The sequence below is a fragment of the Caloenas nicobarica genome, chromosome 7 (genome assembly GCF_036013445.1).
Source record: "Caloenas nicobarica isolate bCalNic1 chromosome 7, bCalNic1.hap1, whole genome shotgun sequence".
Classification (NCBI taxonomy): domain Eukaryota; kingdom Metazoa; phylum Chordata; class Aves; order Columbiformes; family Columbidae; genus Caloenas; species Caloenas nicobarica.
The window spans coordinates 37,553,768-37,572,047 of NC_088251.1; the positions used below are offsets into that span (position 1 = coordinate 37,553,768).

General features: G+C 45.5%; 1 protein-coding gene across 7 annotated transcripts in view; it reads left to right on the forward strand.

Moving 5' to 3' along the window:
- PRKG1 (protein kinase cGMP-dependent 1) overlaps positions 1-17,367 on the forward strand; it is a 432,157-nt gene extending 414,790 nt beyond the window's left edge. For all 7 annotated transcript variants that reach the window (XM_065639324.1, XM_065639331.1, XM_065639325.1 and 4 more), the window contains 7 exons: positions 2,957-3,046; positions 4,711-4,852; positions 6,702-6,865; positions 7,809-7,931; positions 8,029-8,091; positions 9,108-9,174; positions 13,375-17,367. In XM_065639324.1, the coding sequence (XP_065495396.1) occupies positions 2,957-3,046; positions 4,711-4,852; positions 6,702-6,865; positions 7,809-7,931; positions 8,029-8,091; positions 9,108-9,174; positions 13,375-13,473 (748 nt within the window). In that variant the 3' untranslated portion in view covers positions 13,474-17,367. The remainder of the gene's footprint in view (positions 1-2,956; positions 3,047-4,710; positions 4,853-6,701; positions 6,866-7,808; positions 7,932-8,028; positions 8,092-9,107; positions 9,175-13,374) is intronic.
- The last annotated feature ends 913 nt before the right edge of the window (positions 17,368-18,280 follow it).

Consider the following 18,280-nt stretch of genomic DNA (forward strand, 5'->3'; position numbering starts at 1 on the left):
CCCGACACCCTGCCCGGCTGCCGTTTCCTTCACGCCGTCGTATTTTATTCACAAACATGCCCCCGTTACCTAGGCTAGAGCCAAATATACCGTGTCGGGGCTATTTCAGCCTATAGATTTATTTTCTGCAGCCTGAGCTGTCTCGGGAAAGGGATGTAAAGGGTGAAGTGCGGGGCCAGCCAGCCAGAGGGACATTTTGACACTGTATCCAGAAATATCCCTTCCTAAATAAAAAGCCTGAGCCTACAAATGTTTCTTAATGGAGCCACTGATATTCATAGCTAATAAAATAAATAGTTCTTCATTCCCACTTTGTATTCTTTCAGCGGGCAGGTGAAAAAAGGATGAGTTAGCCAGAGGTCTTTTCCTTCTGTATCATGCGATAATTCCCATCCTTTACAGTAACAAGCCATCCTTAACTATTTTTAATAAATCCCCCATGGAAATCCTGCACCGGGAAGGGACTTTCTAAGTCATAAAGCCCAAACTTTTCCTATTGCATGTGCCACAGTTAGAAAATATCTGATTTATCAAACTCTGTGTTCTCTTTTACCCCTCGCTTCTCCTTTTGCACATTCACAGGGATTTTAAGTTGTCCTATAGTTTCTATCCTAAAGTTACTCATAATCTGTTTATGGCCTTTCTTGGACCAGCTGGGATAATATTTTTCTGGGTGCTGCAGGCAGAAATTTTATCACTTCAGTAGGTTAATTGTGTTTTGAGATGCCAGATGAAAGGTGGCTTTAAAATTATCTTGGAGCAAGGACACAACCTCTGGGACATCAGAACAGGAAAGATGAAATTCCCAAAGAACCCGGTTATTTTCATGAAACTTCATTAAACATCTTTGAAGAATAATTGAGCTTGGTTATTAAAATGCATTAAATAAGGCCAAAGAAGCAGAAGAGGCCAAGTACCACTAAATAAAATGTACTCGTAGATAAACTAAGAATTTCACAGAACAAAATGCTCTGTGTGGGTTTGGTAAAGGGCCAAACAAGTGTTGAGCCGTGGATGTCTGCACTGGATCTGCAAATATTTAGATGAATAAGAAAATTAATAAAAAATCAATTCAAATATTGTGACATTTCAAACCTAGAACTGCTTGATCTACTGAAACACTGTGGTTTCATCCCGGATAAACTTTGTGTTTCCATTACAATTGATAAACAATTTTTTTAATTTTATTTTTTTCTGCACGCTTTAGGCCGGATCTGATGCCCATAAAAATTTCTGGAAAGCCATTTTTCAGCAGGGCTACCTGAACTAGAGAAAATAATGCCTTCTTTCACAACCATTTAAATTACCAAGCAATTTAAAACAGTTACTTATATTTTGGATTCTTGAATATGTAGGTTTTCTGTAAACCTTCATGTAGCTGGAATGTTTATTAAGAAAAAAATATATCTTGTCTAACTGGCAAGAAATAGGATTTTTGTAATTAATCCCATGAATTTTAACCATGGGAAATGGTCAGAAAATTTGTTCCAACTGTTTTTGAGAAGGGGGTTATAACTGGGGTTTTAAATGTCAACATAGATAAGGGAAGATCTAAAACACAGGTTCATTTTTTTTCCTGTAAATGTCGTTGTGGCTGTGAATGGTACTTTTTAGCTACCGAGTATTTCCCAGGTAGATCAGCACCGAGCGTATTCAGTACCCAAACTCCTGCCTGCATCACGGCTGCACCTGCTGGGATATTTTTCTGTTAAAAAAGCCAATATGAGAGCGGGTAAGTGCTGCCAGGCTGTGTGCTGGATGCTGTGCAGATGCAGCCAGCAGACAAATGTTGTCTAACGTTGTGATGGGAAAGCGTATCGGAGCCAAGCCAGAGCTGCCGGGATGCTTCGCCGTGTAACTTAATATTTAACTGGATGCCTTCGAAAGGAACCAAATCCTGCTGTGTTTCCCCGCCCGGTCCATCACGCAGCTCCATTAAAAATATTAAGAACTGTGTTTATCACTAGCTGGGAAGAGCTAGAATCTGCAAAACCACCTGTTCTAATTTAGATCGTGTTGCGCCAGCCCTTTAATTTTTAACTCTTGGATATTCCCATGAATGGAGCGATTACAGCGTAACAGAATATCCCTCAGCATCCCCTTCTGCTTTGGAACTCGCATTTTTAAATTAATTTCTAAACAGTGCAGCTGCAAAGAAGCCTTTCCAGTATCCACATACGATGGGCTTGTTCCTGACGGCAACCCAAATATACCCACACGCTAACGAGAAGTACAACAGCAGTTCAACATTAAAATTAAATAAAACAGCTAATCCTGAATTCCCTATTTTTATTTCCATAGTTGTATGGTTCCATTGGTTTAATATATCAGATTTTACCACATAACTTAGATGGCACTTGGGAAGGAGGATGGGTTTATAAAACCTTTAGGCAATTTTTCCTCAATGTTCAGTCCCTGGCAGGAAGAGGAAAAGCACTTTTAGATACCTGCGTGTCCATGAATTCTCTTTAAACTCTACCGGATCAGTGGGTTTAAGTTCTGAAACTAATCACAAATCAGGCAGTGCTCGTTTGAAATGATCAAAGGGAAGGAAGACTGCCCATCTGCAGCCGGGCTCATCTGAATAAGATGATATGGATGTTATAAAAAACGATAGGAAAACTTCTCTTTCAAGCACGTCTGGAAAGCCAAGTGTCAGGTTACGCTGTTAGAAATGGCAGGTTTTATCTGCAGCACCCAGAGTAGCGGTGACGTCTTCTTCTGAGGTCCACGATGGACTTCACAGCTCAGATGCGCATCTTTTTCTGCTGAAATATTAATATTTCCCACCCAAGAAAAGACATGGAAATAATCTCCTTAAATGTAGCCCTAGCTCTGAAAGATTTCCCTTAGTCTTGCGGTACTTCCTGAAGCCCACAGTCCGTGCGAAGTGGGAACGATTGGCGCCTTCGCTCATACGGTGAATTTATTTGATTTTCTCATTTGCCACCAACAGGCTCTACAGGACGTTCAAGGACAGCAAGTACCTGTACATGTTGATGGAAGCCTGTCTAGGTGGAGAGCTCTGGACAATTCTCAGGGACAGGTGAGTTGTAAGAAACCGTTGTCCTACAAAGCGGAATATTTTCTAATACACCTTCAGATAACCAGAGGTCTTTGATGGCCCAAACCTGGATCTTACCATGCTATGTTTGATTTAAGATCCTGGAAAGGTGAGGAGCTATTTTTGTTCCCGTGCAGTTGACAAAGTGATAACTGAGTCTCTAACAAAGTCATAACTGAGAATGGAGAACGGTTGAGGTTGTATCCAACACATACAAGGCTTGGAGACTTATCCAGAGCTACTTTGTGATGACCTCTCTGAAAAGATATAGAAGATGGTAACCATGGTAGTCGTGCAATAAATTGCATCTACAACAAGTCTTTGACTGCCCTTTCCCTGCGTCTTCATCTCTAAATAACCAGCAGCATATTTTAATTTTAATCAAAATCTGCCACCCTGAATAGCAACATCCACCTCTGTCACGGAGGCACTGTGATAAACGATATCTGTTAATATTTCTTAATATTTACAACACAGTCGGGTATGGTAGCGATGAGTGGGGGGAAATCCGTAGTCTTGCACGGGCTTTTAGTCCAGATATCACATATTAAATGAGGGCCTGGGAGACACGATCATGCAGCAAATCCACGCCCTGCAAGGAGCACCACGCGGTCGGGACACAGAGGTGCTATGGAAAAAAAAAAAATGGTTAGGAAAGCGTGTAATTACATACCGTGCCATCGTGATGATGCATAAGAAAATGTGGTGCTGGTATTTCCTGCCCCGGGAGGGCTTTTGACCTTGCAGCGTTTGGTTTTGGGGGTGGGTGGGCATGGGACGTGGACATAACCCACCCACGAGGCAGGAAAAGATGCGGTGAATTGCGTGTAACTATGTAGTAGGCTCAGAATTGGAACGTAATTCAATTTGGGAAGAGAAAGAAATGCATCGGAAACATCAATTGGAAAGCGAAGATTAAATTATTTTTTAATTACTTAGAACAAATTTTTTGTAATTCTTCCTTTTCCTACCAGCGTGTCTTTTCCGGACCGTTAAAACAAGAACCGTAGCAAAGTTAGCAGGTGCTGGGTGATATTTTTTCCTCGTCATTGTCAAAACCTCATAATTTCATCTTTAATTCTCTCGGCTTTAAATTGTGGTTCTGCTGCCACCTAGCTTAGTCGCGCTTCTGAGCTCAGCCAGCTCCCAGCGGCCAGGGGAATGATTTGCTTCGCAAAACTGGTTCCAAACCGGTGCTAAAACGAGGGCCCAAAACTGCAGTTTATGCAATTAACACTTCAAGTCCCAGCAACTCTGATTCTTCTGCCTTTTGTCTCAGTTATGGACGTTAGTACAGGAGTTCTTGATCTCCACAGCTCAAAATAGCTTTATCACCTAAAAGTCAAGGATTATAATAAAAAATCAACATTTACTTAGAAGATATTTGTGCATTTTACTTCTACAAGATGAAATTATAAAATAAAACCTACAATATTTTGATGCGAAGGTGGATTGACGGCAAAGATGCTAACTTCAAAAATGGAAATGCAATTAAATTCATATATAAAGGTGCATTTAGCAACAGGCACTTTCCAGGTGTTAGGGTGACTCTACTGAACTGTATAGATGTTTTAACAGTAGCGTGAAGTCGGGTGAGGGAGGAGATCTAATTGCTTTATCCCTTTTTCCTCTCCCGTTTTACGCAGAGGTTCGTTTGAGGATTCGACGACCAGGTTTTACACGGCGTGCGTGGTCGAAGCGTTTGCCTATTTGCATTCCAAGGGGATCATTTATAGGGACCTCAAGCCAGAAAACCTCATTCTGGATCATCGAGGTTATGCCAAACTGGTGAGCGTCTGCGTCGTTTGGTGCGGCCAAAAAAAATGAGATGATGAGATGAGGTGAGATCAGGGCCAGGGTGTTGTCACCCACCACCGAGATGTTTCCCCAGCCTCCCACAGACCGAGGCTCAGGGTACAGCTGAGCTGGGAAACACTCGTTCTGCCTTGAAATTCAGATGTGTAGCCCTGAAGTGGAAATGTTTAGAAAAGAGCATCAGGAGAAATCCACCCAGGTGCTTCGGAGCTATGGAAAGACTAAAAGATAACGTAAAATACTGTCTTCAAATGTTGGTGGGTGAGGGGGAAGACTTGCATCTGTGGGCTTTACATGCAACTGATGGAACAAATTTTGCAGGCTGCTGTTTCTGTGTCAGGCCCTTTGTGTGAGCAATAAAAAAAGTTGTTCTTCATGGAAATATTAATCATGACCCTGTCATGGCAAGAAATGATTATTATTAATTGCTCTGGACCGTGTTGCTGATCTGTGCAAGCTCCTCTGGGACAACTGGGTAGGCCTCTGCCTAAAACTGCTCTTCCCACAGGGTCATGGCCCTTCTCAGTGCTGTCCCTCTACAAGATCCACCTCCTCAAACCAGGACGGCAGCATGTGCAAAGACCTCCATCCCCCAAATTAGGGAGTTCCTGATGGGTTTCACTCTATTGCGTTATTCGTTCACGTGACTTTTTTTGCCTCAAAAATCAGCACAGAGGTGCCCTGTGCCCCAAATGGCCGGGTGAGACCCTGGAGATGGGGAGAAGCAAAGCAAGACTTGTCTTGGTGGGAGCACTGGAGGGTGTGGGCACTTGGGAAGCCACCAGTGAAAGATGGGACAGTGTGCCCCTAAAAAGAGCTGCTTGTTGTCCCTGTGAGAGTCCGGGGAGGGCAAGGTGTCTGCCCCCACTTGGGGACCTTTCCCTGCCTCTGGGAGGGGAAACTTGGGGTCAGCATCAGGAGCCAGGAGGACTAAGTCGGACCATCAGCATCCTGGCCTGGTGGCAGCCACAGTGTGTCACCTAATGAATGACATCAGAGTTGTCCTCTGTAGCATTTTGCTGAGGCCAAGGAGTCCAACGAGGTGCCAGATGATAAAGGTGCAGGTCTGTCCTTCTCCTCACCCCAGCAGGATCTGGGTCTCTGCTGGTCCCGTCACCAGCCCCCATGTGCATGATAGCACAAGAAGCGTCCCACATCCCTCTGGGACCGGCACCATGTAGAACATTTTGCTCCTGACCAGCACAAGGTGTAGGAACATCTCGCAGCCATGAAGGGACAGCAGAGTGCTGCAGGCCACAGCTCTGGGCAACGGGCTAGAGCTGAAAATACCTGAACTCTGCTTCATTTCCCAGGACAATCTGATTTTCCGTGCTTGCCGGTGCCATAGGGGCACGCTGAGGTTTGGGAGCCCACCGAGGACGTTCTGTCAGCCTCAAGCAAATTGAGAGGATGCTTGTTATACTGCGTGGCTCTTTATACTGGGAGAGGAATATCAACTTTTTCAGTAGGTGCCAAAATGGTCAGTATTTAGTTCCTTGCTGGGAGTTTTAAAAAAAAAAAAGACAAAATAAGTCAACCTGAGCTGCAAATGATACGAAGTTACGTCTCCCAAGAAACCCTCCGTGCTGGCATTCGTTCTTCTTCCCTCATGAGAATCTTCCTTTCATATCTCAAAGGATAAATGGGCGAAAAGGTCACTGCGGTTGCCTGGTTCGAGAACAACCCACGATGCTTTAGTGAGGAGAATATTCCCACGAGGAGACTTTTCTTTTCTGCTTTGCTTCACTTCAAGAGGAGCGGGGCGCACGGCTGACATTCCTCTGGTGCTCTGCCCTGATGGTGCTTCTGCTCCTTTCCGCAGGTCGATTTTGGCTTTGCAAAGAAAATAGGATTTGGAAAGAAAACATGGACTTTTTGTGGCACCCCGGAGTACGTAGCCCCCGAGATCATCCTGAACAAAGGTCACGACATTTCAGCAGACTACTGGTCACTGGGAATCTTAATGTATGAGCTCCTGACTGGCAGGTATGGGCATCGGGGCCGGCGCCGCTGCGGAACAGAGAGCTGAATCTTTCTGCCATTGTCACCCTGATTAGGCCAGGGGCAGGTTCAGAGCCGGCACAGCGCTGCGCCGCTGAACCTCAGCGTTAGGTTTTCCACTTTAAATCACAGCTTCCTCTCAAAGGGCAAAATGTGAGCAGGCTTTTGAGGAAGCGCTGTGAAATGACACCCTAAAAGCTCATTTTTGGCCCTGAACTGTAACCCAGAGTGAGCTGAACGTGGTGGGGAAAGGGTTTGCAGTTCAGCCAGGGGATGCGGTGATGCGCGGCCACGCATCTGACAAGGAGGGAGGCCTGAGACCATGGGAACTTGAGTCCTGTATCCCTAGATATCCTGTATCCCTTCCCCTATTTACTTTTTTATGTATGTATCACTGCTCACGTTGGGAATAGCAGCTTCCTTGTCCTCCTCACCTCATCCTGCATCGCTCACTCCCGGGATACAGGAGCTAGAAAAGGATCCATCACCTCAACCTCGTTGTCCTTTGGGGCTAGACCCAGGCCCCTGTTCTGTTAAACCAATGGAAGCCTAATTAATCCCCACTGAATCCACGTCACAACCTCAAACGGAACAAGTCAGCGAGCGTGGCTCACACCCTTGTTCCTCGGGCCTGGGATGTCTCCAGGGATGGTTCATCCACCACCTCTCTGGGTAACCTGGGCCAGGCTCTCACCACCCTCAGGGCCAACAATTTCCTTGTATCCAGCCTGAATCTCCCCTCTTTTAGTTTAAAACCGTCACCCCTTATCCTATCGCAACAGGCCCTGCTACAAGGTCTGTCATCTTCCTTTTCTCATTTCAGCAGGGTGCTGTGTTTTGCTTTGGGTCTGTTTTTCTTTTTTTTTGAAGTAATTTTCAATGTCATTTTAAAGACAAGCTTTTAATCTTTTTCCTTTCCTCTCTGAAGTCCCCCTTTCTCAGGCCCAGACCCCATGAAGACCTATAACATCATATTAAGAGGAATAGACATGATTGAATTTCCAAAGAAGATTGCCAAAAATGCTGCTAATTTAATTAAAAAACTATGCAGGTCAGTGCGTGAAATATTATCACTTTGATCTTATTTGCAAAGAAATTAATTGTTCAGAAGGATTAAGAAAGTAACCGATGTGTTATTTGTTTTATAGAGACAATCCATCAGAAAGATTAGGCAACTTGAAAAACGGAGTGAAGGACATCCAAAAGCACAAGTAAGTGTCTTCTCCACCATCCGTCAGAACCCAGAATCCCACAGAACCGTGCATTTCAAACACTTCCATTTTCAGCAGAAAACACTCTTCTTAAACTCCTTTGCCCTTTCCCTTTTAGTGTGCTTTAGACTCTAATTGAATTTCCGTCAGACTTGTTTTCCCTGGTGTTTTGGTGTCAATGCCAGCCTTGCCTGTGAGCAAAACGCATTGCACGTTGACCATTACACTTTACTGTAACGCAGAAGAGCATTTGGAAAGAATCCAACTCAGCCACTGCCTGCTTGGATTTTTTTTTTTTGGTTTGAGGAATTACTTTCTTAGATTTTCCTTGATTTCTCTTCCCCACCCCTGCCCAACTTGCTTCCTCTCTACGTGTAATGTTAATTCATCATCCCTTTGGGGCTGACAGGAGAGAGTTGTTAAGTGATGTCTCATAAGTTTTCACAACACTGGTGGGGAATAAGAACAAGTTAGAGACCCACTGCAGAAACAGGTTATCTCATCCATCCATGCTGGTCCTTCTCCCGTCCCCAAAGCAACAGAAATGGACATTTTGGGGTGGACAGAATGAAGGTTCAACTCAGGGCTCATGCACTCATCTAAGCTGCTGTAGCTCAAGCAAACCCAAGGTGCCCAAACCAGGAGAAGAACATCCCTGTGCATGCCTTTAGCTCCCAATCTCATATGAAAAAAGGACATTAAGGGTCTCAAATGGGAGGGATTGACCCTATAAGAAGGAAAGAGCCAGGACATCTGCAGTGAGGAACAGTTTTCTTCTGAGCATCGGTAATTTGTACTTGCCGTGGTATCACCACTGGGTTGCTACGCGCATTTCATTTTCAGTCCCCCAAAAAATGTAGAAAGCTGACAGGAAAAACTATTAAGGCTAATTGGACAATTTGGAGAAGATGACTGCGGGAGATGAAACCCACTGTTTAAGCAATTTAAATTTCATTTTGTGCTACAGAGAGATTTTCACTGTATGTCTAAGTGTTTCTTCATTCCCTCCCTTCTAGATGGTTTGAAGGCTTTAACTGGGAAGGGTTACGAAAAGGGACGCTGACACCTCCTATAATACCAAGCGTAAGTTTTCCCGCTTATTTTCTCCTTCCAAACCAATAAGTTTCTTTAATGTGAATGTTGTGAGCGTCGGGAACTAACATGCTGTAGATAGGTGGTGACACCATGTGCTTTATTTCCTCTGGAGATGCTTGAAAAAGTCTCGTTAGAGACATTTCCAGCGATGCCTGGTTTCTGGGCATGACTGCGACGAAACGCCCTTCGCAGCAGGAGATCAGGGCAGGATCACTCACAACTGCACGTTTTTCTCGTCCTCACCTGCTCCACTTGTTTCTTCATCTGCTTTGTCCTGTTTCGGTGGAGAGCTGCTGCTTTCACCTCTTCTCTCAGATGTGTCCTCTTTATTTCTCCTTTATTCTTATTTCTTTCGGCGAGGCCAGTGGGATTTGTATGCCGCCTCCCTTTTCTTTTGCATTAACCTTTCCTTCTGTCTTTTCTTTTGTGCTTTTCACCCTTTTTCTCCTGCGTCCGTGTCCTACATGAAAAGCCCTGTTACTGCCTAGTTTATGTTTAAACAGACGCGGAGGGACAGCTCGACTCATTTTCCTTTGGAGCAAAGCTCTTCCTTTGATGTCTTTGTGAGCTCTTTGCCCACAAAGCCTGCCGCAAAGGGAAACCAAACAGGATTAGCTGATAGAAATTACCTTGGCCCCTTCTGTTCTGCAGCCTCCCCTCCTTGTTTCAACTTAATCCCTTTCTCTCCGTGCCTCTCCCGCGGGATCAGCGAGAGAATGACATTAGCAATCATATTTAATTGCGCCCCGGCGCTCCGTCCGCCCATGGTCCTGCACCTCCTGCAGCAGCGGCGGGCGCAGCTCCGGGGATAGATCTGCCGTCCCAAAGTTTTTTTAGCAGCTATGAAAGAGCAAGAGGGTTTTGCATCCCCCCTCTCTTGGCCGATGGGCAGTCAGTGGGAGAAAGCTGGACTTTGCAAATATCTACCTCAAGCAGGATGCCTGAAGAACGTCCGAACGTTTTATGAATCAAAACTCTGTTTTTTCTGTTAAACCTCTTTTTAATGACCCTTAATTTGTCAGCAGTACTGTTCACCACATTTCAAGTCAGATAATAAAGTCAAGTTTGCTCCTTCACAGGCAGTTTCAGTTCCTGGTTTAGCTGTGCAGGATGTCAGTGTGGCCTGAAAACGCCCCAATATGTTGCTCCAATTGTTTTTGGTGGATTTTTAGTTTAGTAAGAACATTTCTAATAGTGTTTTTACCCAATCTATGCATGGACCCTGCATGTCTAACCAGCAGCAGTGACTCCAGTGGTATCTGCTCTCCACGGGCATGAATTGCTACCTGATGTCCCCAAGCTGGGATGTTGCTCCACCACCAGAAATGGTGTCAGCTCCTTTGGCATTGCCTAGAGGAAGGCCGCTCTCCAGCCTGTTGAGCAGAAAATCCCATTTTCTTTGCGTTTTTTTCAGTTAGGTCCAAGGCGGTAGGAGAAAAGGCTTGTGCGAGCACCCAGTTCTCTTCTTTGGCGTTACTTTTTGGCATCGTCAAGGCCGTATGTTTGGGTCTGGAGAGGTCCTACCAGGCAACATGTCTGTGATTGCTCCCAGGACAGTGATCTGCTGTCACCCATTTGACCAGCACACCACCAGCAAGGCCATCCAAAGCAGACAGGAGCATCTTTCCCTCTTCAGAGGAATCCTTCTTCCAGGACAACTCAGTGCTGACAGCCATATGCTGCCCTAATCCCACTTCAACACAGCTCATTCTTTCCTAGAGCTCTTAGGACTAATATCTTCTCCAAACATACCCTCGAGATCCTCTCTAAAAGCTGCCCGCGTTAATTAGTGAACCTCGTCCACCCCAAAGCTCTCTGTCCCGCTCGGCCGACTTCTCCACAACCAGCTCAGCTGCTTTGGGAAAAATCCCAACTGCCAGTAAGGACCGTATCCGAAAAGTGACCTAAAATCCATAACTCTGGGAGAAGAAATTGTGTTTTTCTTCAACCAGGACACCTCTCCTTGTTAGCTGGAAAGGAGCCAGCAGAGCTGGATGTACAGACTAGCTGTTTTCTTAAGAAAAAAGCCTTCCCCAGCTCTTAAACCCTCAGCAGCATGTATGTGGTACTACCGGGGCAGCAATCAAAAGCTGCTCCTTAGCTCTTATTGCACAGGATTTTAGGAAATCTCAGTTTACAGCCTGTTCCTAGGACATTGCTTCAGGGAGCAGCTGAGCCTCAATAGCACCGCTTAAATCTGTGATGGTAGCCGGCCTGAAAAGCTTCTCCTGCTTCTTGACTCTTCCAAAGAAGTGCTGTTTTGCACCATGGCCTGTGAGAAAGACGTGCAGATCTCTGCACCATAATTCTTCTCAAGCCCTGATGTCGGGAAGCAGCCAGATGGCTGATACTGATGTCCATCCTTCTTGGATGGACGGGAGGTAAGTCTAGAGTGGCCCTTCTTGGCCGGGGAGGGCATCGAGGGGGACATTTGTTCCCACGTCTCTGACAGTGAAGGACTGCAGGCCATGTAGGTGACCTGGACCTCAGAGCTGTGGGGAATCGCCCACAACAGCGTTAGCGTCACATGAAGTTAATTAGCAGAGGAACAATTCAACCAACCTTTCTTCCCCAAATCATACTTCTTCTAAGAAAAAGAGAACCTTCTACATTTGAGGTGTTTGATATACTCAGCCTTTTTCTTTTTTGTTGGATGAACACTAAAGGCGATCCATTTCCCAAAGCTGGACTAATTTCCCTTAAAGTTTCATCTAACTAGAGCTCAAAAAACTGTGGTGGAGTGGACATCTGCAGAGGAGGCCTGGGGAGCTCCAGATATGCTTTCACCCAGTGCGGTCCACTGTCCATCGCTGCTGAGAGCCTTTCACGAGAAACTCCAGCTCCTACACGTCCTCCGGGAACGGCCAAACCAACTGCATCTCTTATACCTTGGTAGCCGGTGTCTTGTACGTACGTCCCCAAGACGTGGGGAGCCCACATGGCTGAGAGAACCAGAGGAGCGTGGTCCAGCCCAGGGCGAGCGTGGAGCACCCCAAGGGTGAAGGCTCTCCAACTCAACAACGCCAGCGCAGTGTTCACTACACAGGGACGCATCTCATCGCTCTGTTGTGCCTCAACGAAGCTATTTTTTTCAAAAGACTTGAGTATTCAAGGATCTTAATTTTCCCTGAGATGTTTTCAGTAGCAGGGAAATGCTGATGCAGCTGGGCAGCAAATGAAACTTAGAGCTGAGGTTGGAGCTCTTGTTGATCAAATAGTCTTTTCCCAAGGCTTAGAGCAGCATCCAGCATCTCATATGTCTCCTGGACCGTAGGCTGGGCTCTGTGCTCAAAAATTTGGCAAGCGCGGTCCCCTCCAGCCTGCGCTGGCTACTTGGGGTATAGCTTAACGTACCGATTTTTTTCTAGTAAGACACTGATGATTTTGGCCTGGAGGAGCTGCTGGTCTATTTTAGTGTTGTCTCACGTTTTTAAATTGCAAGGGTCTCACTGTAAGAAAGTTTCAGTCATCATTGTAAAGCCAAAAAAAATAGAAGTTATCTAGCTAGGGCAGGTTTTAAATGACATTATTTCCAAAAAAGAAACGTCCGTGGCCTTCACCCTAGGAAGGTGGGTTTCGCTGGTAGGATCTGTAGACTGAGCAATGCTTGTCGGAAAACTCAAAGGCGGCAAGGACCCAGCTTGTTGCCTCCAATTCAGGATCCTGGAGCCATAAACTGGAAGTCGTGGGATTTGGAGAGGGCCAAGGCTTTTCTGCCAACCTTGTACCAATGGGTAGGACAATTGCTCTTGAACTAGAAACCCCAAAGGGCCTGGATCGTTAGAGTAGGGAGGCAAAAAGTCGTCAAATGCAGAACTTTACTTGCTTGTTGCAGTTAGAGATGAATGATCTTGAATGATGTTGTGAGATGAAGAGTAAACATCTGCAGACGTCAACTGCGATGAGCGTCCCTTTGATAGGACAAAAGGAAACGGCCTCAAGTTGCGCCAGGGGAGGTCGAGGTTGGATCTTGGGAACAATTTCTTCCCCAAAGGGCTGTCGGGCATTGGAACAGGCTGCCTGGGGCAGTGGTGGAGTCACCATCCCTGGAGGGGTTGGACAGACGGAGATGAGGTTCTCAGGGACATGGGGCAGTGCCAGGGCTGGGTTATGGTTGGACTCAATGGTCTTGAATGTCTTTTCCAACCCAAATCATTCTGTGATTCTTGTCACTCCCTTCTTTCCCAGGTGGCATCTCCAACAGACACAAGCAATTTCGACAGCTTCCCGGAGGACAGTGACGAACCACCCCCTGACGACAACTCAGGATGGGACATAGATTTTTAACGTTCTTTCTCTTACCTGCTTCTGCCTTGCTGAAGACAGCTTTCCTGGGACACGGCTGCCAGCGAAACCGAAAGAACTGGGGAGGATCAGTGCTCGGGGTCACCATGATGCCTTGATTGATGCTGCTACAGTAACTACAGTGGCATTAGGACTTATTGCTTAGATGACAACAGTGCTCTCTTCATGTTTTATGTTCGAACTTAAAGTTGACATGGTGGTCCTGACGCAAAGCCTTTCACCAGTAAAGAAATCTGTTTTCTATCACTGCGACGATCTTGCTACGCTCTTAATTATAACAGTCGAGAGATACGTAGTGTAAGACGCACTTAATTCTAGCTGCGAGGTACTGGCTTTATCGGTAGGATCAATAGTAATTTATTAAGTGCTGTAGCTAAATATGGATTTGGGCTACTCCCACCCTCCGAACTCGGTAGGTTCTACTGTGGGCCAGTCTGGGAGCAGAGGAGGACCACAGCGGTACTGGTCAACGAGGTCACGTCAAAGCAGTGGTAAAATTTGTCCTTTTTCTTTCCGAGCAGTATTCTTGACAAGACTGAATGTTTCCTCTTTCTTTTTGAGAAATATTGGGGTTTTTAGCCTGGTAAAAACAAAAGCACAACTGCTCTAGATCCTGTTAAGGCAGATATGGGTCGCTTCTCTCATACAGCTGAGAACATACTGTAACACCACATTTGGCGGTTTTTTTCCTTTCCCTTGGTAAAAATACATAACTGCATGACAAAAAAAAATCATAAAATTAATCCATTTTACATATAAAATAGTGCTTAAATAATGGTCCTGTAATAAAGTGACAGCAGCCCAGTCCTACTGATTATTTATTAAGCATAAAACTAAGCTTAATTTTTACCTTTTTAGAACCCAAAGGGAAAACGTAAGACCTGTAATGTACTTTATAGGTGCTATGTACATCCTTCATCTGTGAATATAAATTAAGTCAACCACCATTTCAGAAGTATGTAGCAAGAGGCATCATTCTCCATCCCGCTCTTAGATGATTTTACATCTCCGTGTCTGCATCTCTTCCATGTTTAGTACTGAGTTTATTCAAATTAAAGGTGGTGCTGGGCCAGTTTGCTGGCTCTGTTTGTAATATTGCCCATAAAAACGTGATTCTAATGCCTCACCAAGCTAAGGAGCTCCATGGGAAGGTCAGTGGAATCAGATGGAAAATGGGATGTGTTTGTGCGAGGTCTGCATGTCCCTGGCGTAACAGGTCCCCACGGGGATGGCCAGAGCTGAAAAAAAACAGCTGGGGAAAAGAATATTATTGTCTGTACACTTTTCCCTCATTTCCACTGCTTTACCTTTGCGTGAGTACAGTCTCTTCTGATTTATAGGACGTAACAGAGGAATCCTGTCCTGGGTGCCTGTTCGTTGTGTGTAGTCGGGACTAAAAGTTTAGCCCATTGTACCAACAAGAAACATCAGCTTTCGGTCTCTATAACAGACCCTGCCCCCCCAAAAATTAGCAGATGCTGCCCCGTTTCATCTTGGAGCTGCCCACATGCTGCAAGTCGAAACACAAACTTTCGCTCCAAATTTATATGACTTTTGCCTACATAGTACGTGGAAAATGTTACGTTTTAACAGTACAAAATTATTTCCCCGATGCTACATCCCAACTCTTTCCCATGTTCAAATGAAAGCGACTTAACAGAGCGTGTTAAAAAGAGATTTTCTCCCATTCTTTGACAGCACCGGCTGTTTGCCAGCGAACTGAAGAGCTCGGTCATCGCGACCCCTTCGGAACCTGTATGTGTCACTGAATTTGCTCCCTGGTTTTCCCAAGGGTGAGGTGACACCGTCGGCCTGATAACCCCCAAGTTATTTCTGCTGTTCATTAATCATTAAAACTTGTTTGCCTTGAAAACCCGAGGGAAAAGGCAGTAACAGGGTCTGCTGAGAATTGCTCATCGAGGGCAGATACGCACTGGCTTTTCAGCCATTCCCCGGGGGACGGAGGACACCGAAAGCCGATGCTGAGTACCAGGGCTAAAATAATCACGAGGTGTCTTAGCCTAAAAGCTGGATTCTTTCCTCAGATCCCCCTGGTTTTTCACTCGATGGATGCAGCAACGTTGGAGGAGAAAACTTGTTGCATTTGCTAAATTTCGGTAGAAGGACGTGGAGAGGAGTTTGTTCCACAGTGATGCTGTTCAGGAGCTGAGACAGTTGCCAGCCAAGGGGTTGCAGGGAGGAAGGAGCATCACAACAGTTTTTGGGGGGCGACCCAGGGAAGAAGGTTTTTAAACAGGCTGATGAGTTATTTTTCTTTTTCCTGTCCCTTTTTCCTTGTGCCACACACGGTAATTAATACCTGCAGCGTGCGGCACGCACCGTGCTGAATGTAAGTTTATTTTGATATCAAACACCTCCCTCAACTTCCACCACCTTTCCCAAGCATACTTTAAACAACATGCTTAGCATATGTATATGATAAACGCCTTCATTTATAAGTAATATATTTGAGTTGCATTATATATATATATTCACAAGAACAGATTGCCTCTGTGTTTCCACTTGCTGCCCTTTCTTCTTGGTCTCCTTTTTTTAATACATGGGACGAGGGCGTAAATACATAAGGGGAAATCGGCTCCCGTATTTAAAATGAGCGTATTAAGGTTGGTGTCATTAAGACAAGGACAGTTCGTAGCTTCTCACAGTGCCGCGTTATCCATAGCAAACTCTTCTTTAACAACAGGACCACGAGCGAATATTTATGTAAATAGGTATTTTCGTGTTGATATTTTGTGGTACACATATAACTTCTTTCTTTTTAGAGTTCCATGGCATTATTCCTTCATTTTCTTATTTGTAATGTAATGTTTTTAGCTCAAGGTAGACTTGAATTAATGTCATAATTGTCGGTATTATTAAACTTTATGTCAACTGTACTGTTAACTCATCCGTCCCATAGTTTTAGAACACGACTGGCTATCTGGCATTGTTGCAAGTGCCTTAAATCCATGGCATCCTATAAAAAAAAAAATTACAAATTTGGTGTTATGCTGCATGACAAAGACAAACACACCTCAAAATGTCGTCCTTTCTTAGCTTGCTGCGTTTTACAGTTCTTTCTGCTACCAATTTCTAAGCCTTTATTATATAATATTGATGAATTACAGAAATGATGACGTCGTTCTCTTATTTCTGTTCAATGTACCAGAGCTGTGTATCCGTTAATGAGATACAGAGTCATTTCTGTGAAATGTATAAATGTTCTGTGTGGGTCAAATTAATCTATGACATCCTATCAGTCCGTAGACAGGTATTCCTGTTTTGCTAAGCTGTGCAGGTCCAGCCCATCGTGCCGTCCAGCGCCAACCTCCCGTCTTACACAAACCCCTCTAGAAATCTGCCACCTGGGGAAAACAAAAAATAGCGACGACGAGCAACTCAGTGTGGAACCCAACCTGCAGTTTTTTTGACCCAAAAGCCCGAGGCGAAGATGTAGCTCGTTTGCCACTCAACAAAACGGGATCCGGGCTTTTCCCCTGACTCCTTCGCGATGCAGCTCCCGTAAACCAGCTGTGACGCTGAGACTCGGGCGGGTTTAGGGCTTAAAAAGGGGAAATTTTCATTTGGAGTTGCCTCTCGTCCCGAGTCCCAGTTTACGCTGTTTTTACACTAGCCTTTTGGTTTATATTCTTATTTTCTCCAGTTTTCTTCTTACATGAAAGAGGTTTTGTTTGTCGGACAAATGTCGGTCATCCACCGGCTGCCAGCCGGTTGCACTCTTTTGATGTACATTTAACAACTTCTTTTCATCGACTTCAACCGCTTTTGTTTTGCTCTGTATTTTCCCTGCAGCTGTAATTGCCGAGTGCCTGTTGTATACTTTATAGAGTTGAAATAAAAATAATTACTTTTGAACAGCGCGTCGATGTCTTTCTTCCACGGCAGAAGCCAAGTTCGGGAGATTTCTGCTTAGCAATGAAATTGGGTTTTTCATTCTCGTCTTTATTCTTCATGTGCTGAGAAATAACCGAACAAAATGTGTGACGCTTATAGATTAGTACCGGGGTTGAGGCTCATGTCTTCACCGAGATTTTCTGCAGGACGCAAATGGCCACAGTGACTGCAGTTTAGTGCTTATTTGAGCACCAGCATCACCCTGCGGTGTCACCACTGTCCCTTAGATGCCAAGAGCTGGTGACACGGAGGCACACGGTGGCACAGCCGTGGGGTGTCACGAGGCCACCAGCTCTGTGCAGGGTGACACATCGTGCACAGTTCGGGATGTTGAGGCTCTGCCCATCCTGATAGATTTAAATCCATCCCTGGGAAACCGCTCAGCCCCCGTGTGACACAACTGTCCTTAAATCTCAGTGAGGTCAGGGTTAAGGGTGAACTTCAGAGACATAAAAACTGGGGAAAAGAGCAAGAAAACATCCTCCCAAGAGGGAAATAAATCCGGTAACTGCCTAAGCAGGACCCGGGAGCCATCACAGAATGATTCCACAGGACGCAGCAACCACAGCTGCAAGTTACTCAGACAATAAAAAGCCGGGAATGACGTGGCCCTCACCTGAAACTGCCGGGGGGGGCGCAGGGATTTCGGGACAAGGCGCGGCCTCGTTCCTGCAGACTAAAAATAGCAGAGCCCCGATTCATCTGCCGGGGCTGAACCGTCGGGCGCTGACTCAGCAGCTCCGCTCCCCCAGCACCTGCGGGAGCTGCCGCCGAAACCGCCCCGGAAAATCATTAACCCGGCTTGAGCCCCGAAATACCCGATAGCAGCTCCCGCCGAGCGATACGCGCCGTGCTGGAGGTGGGTGAGCGCTGC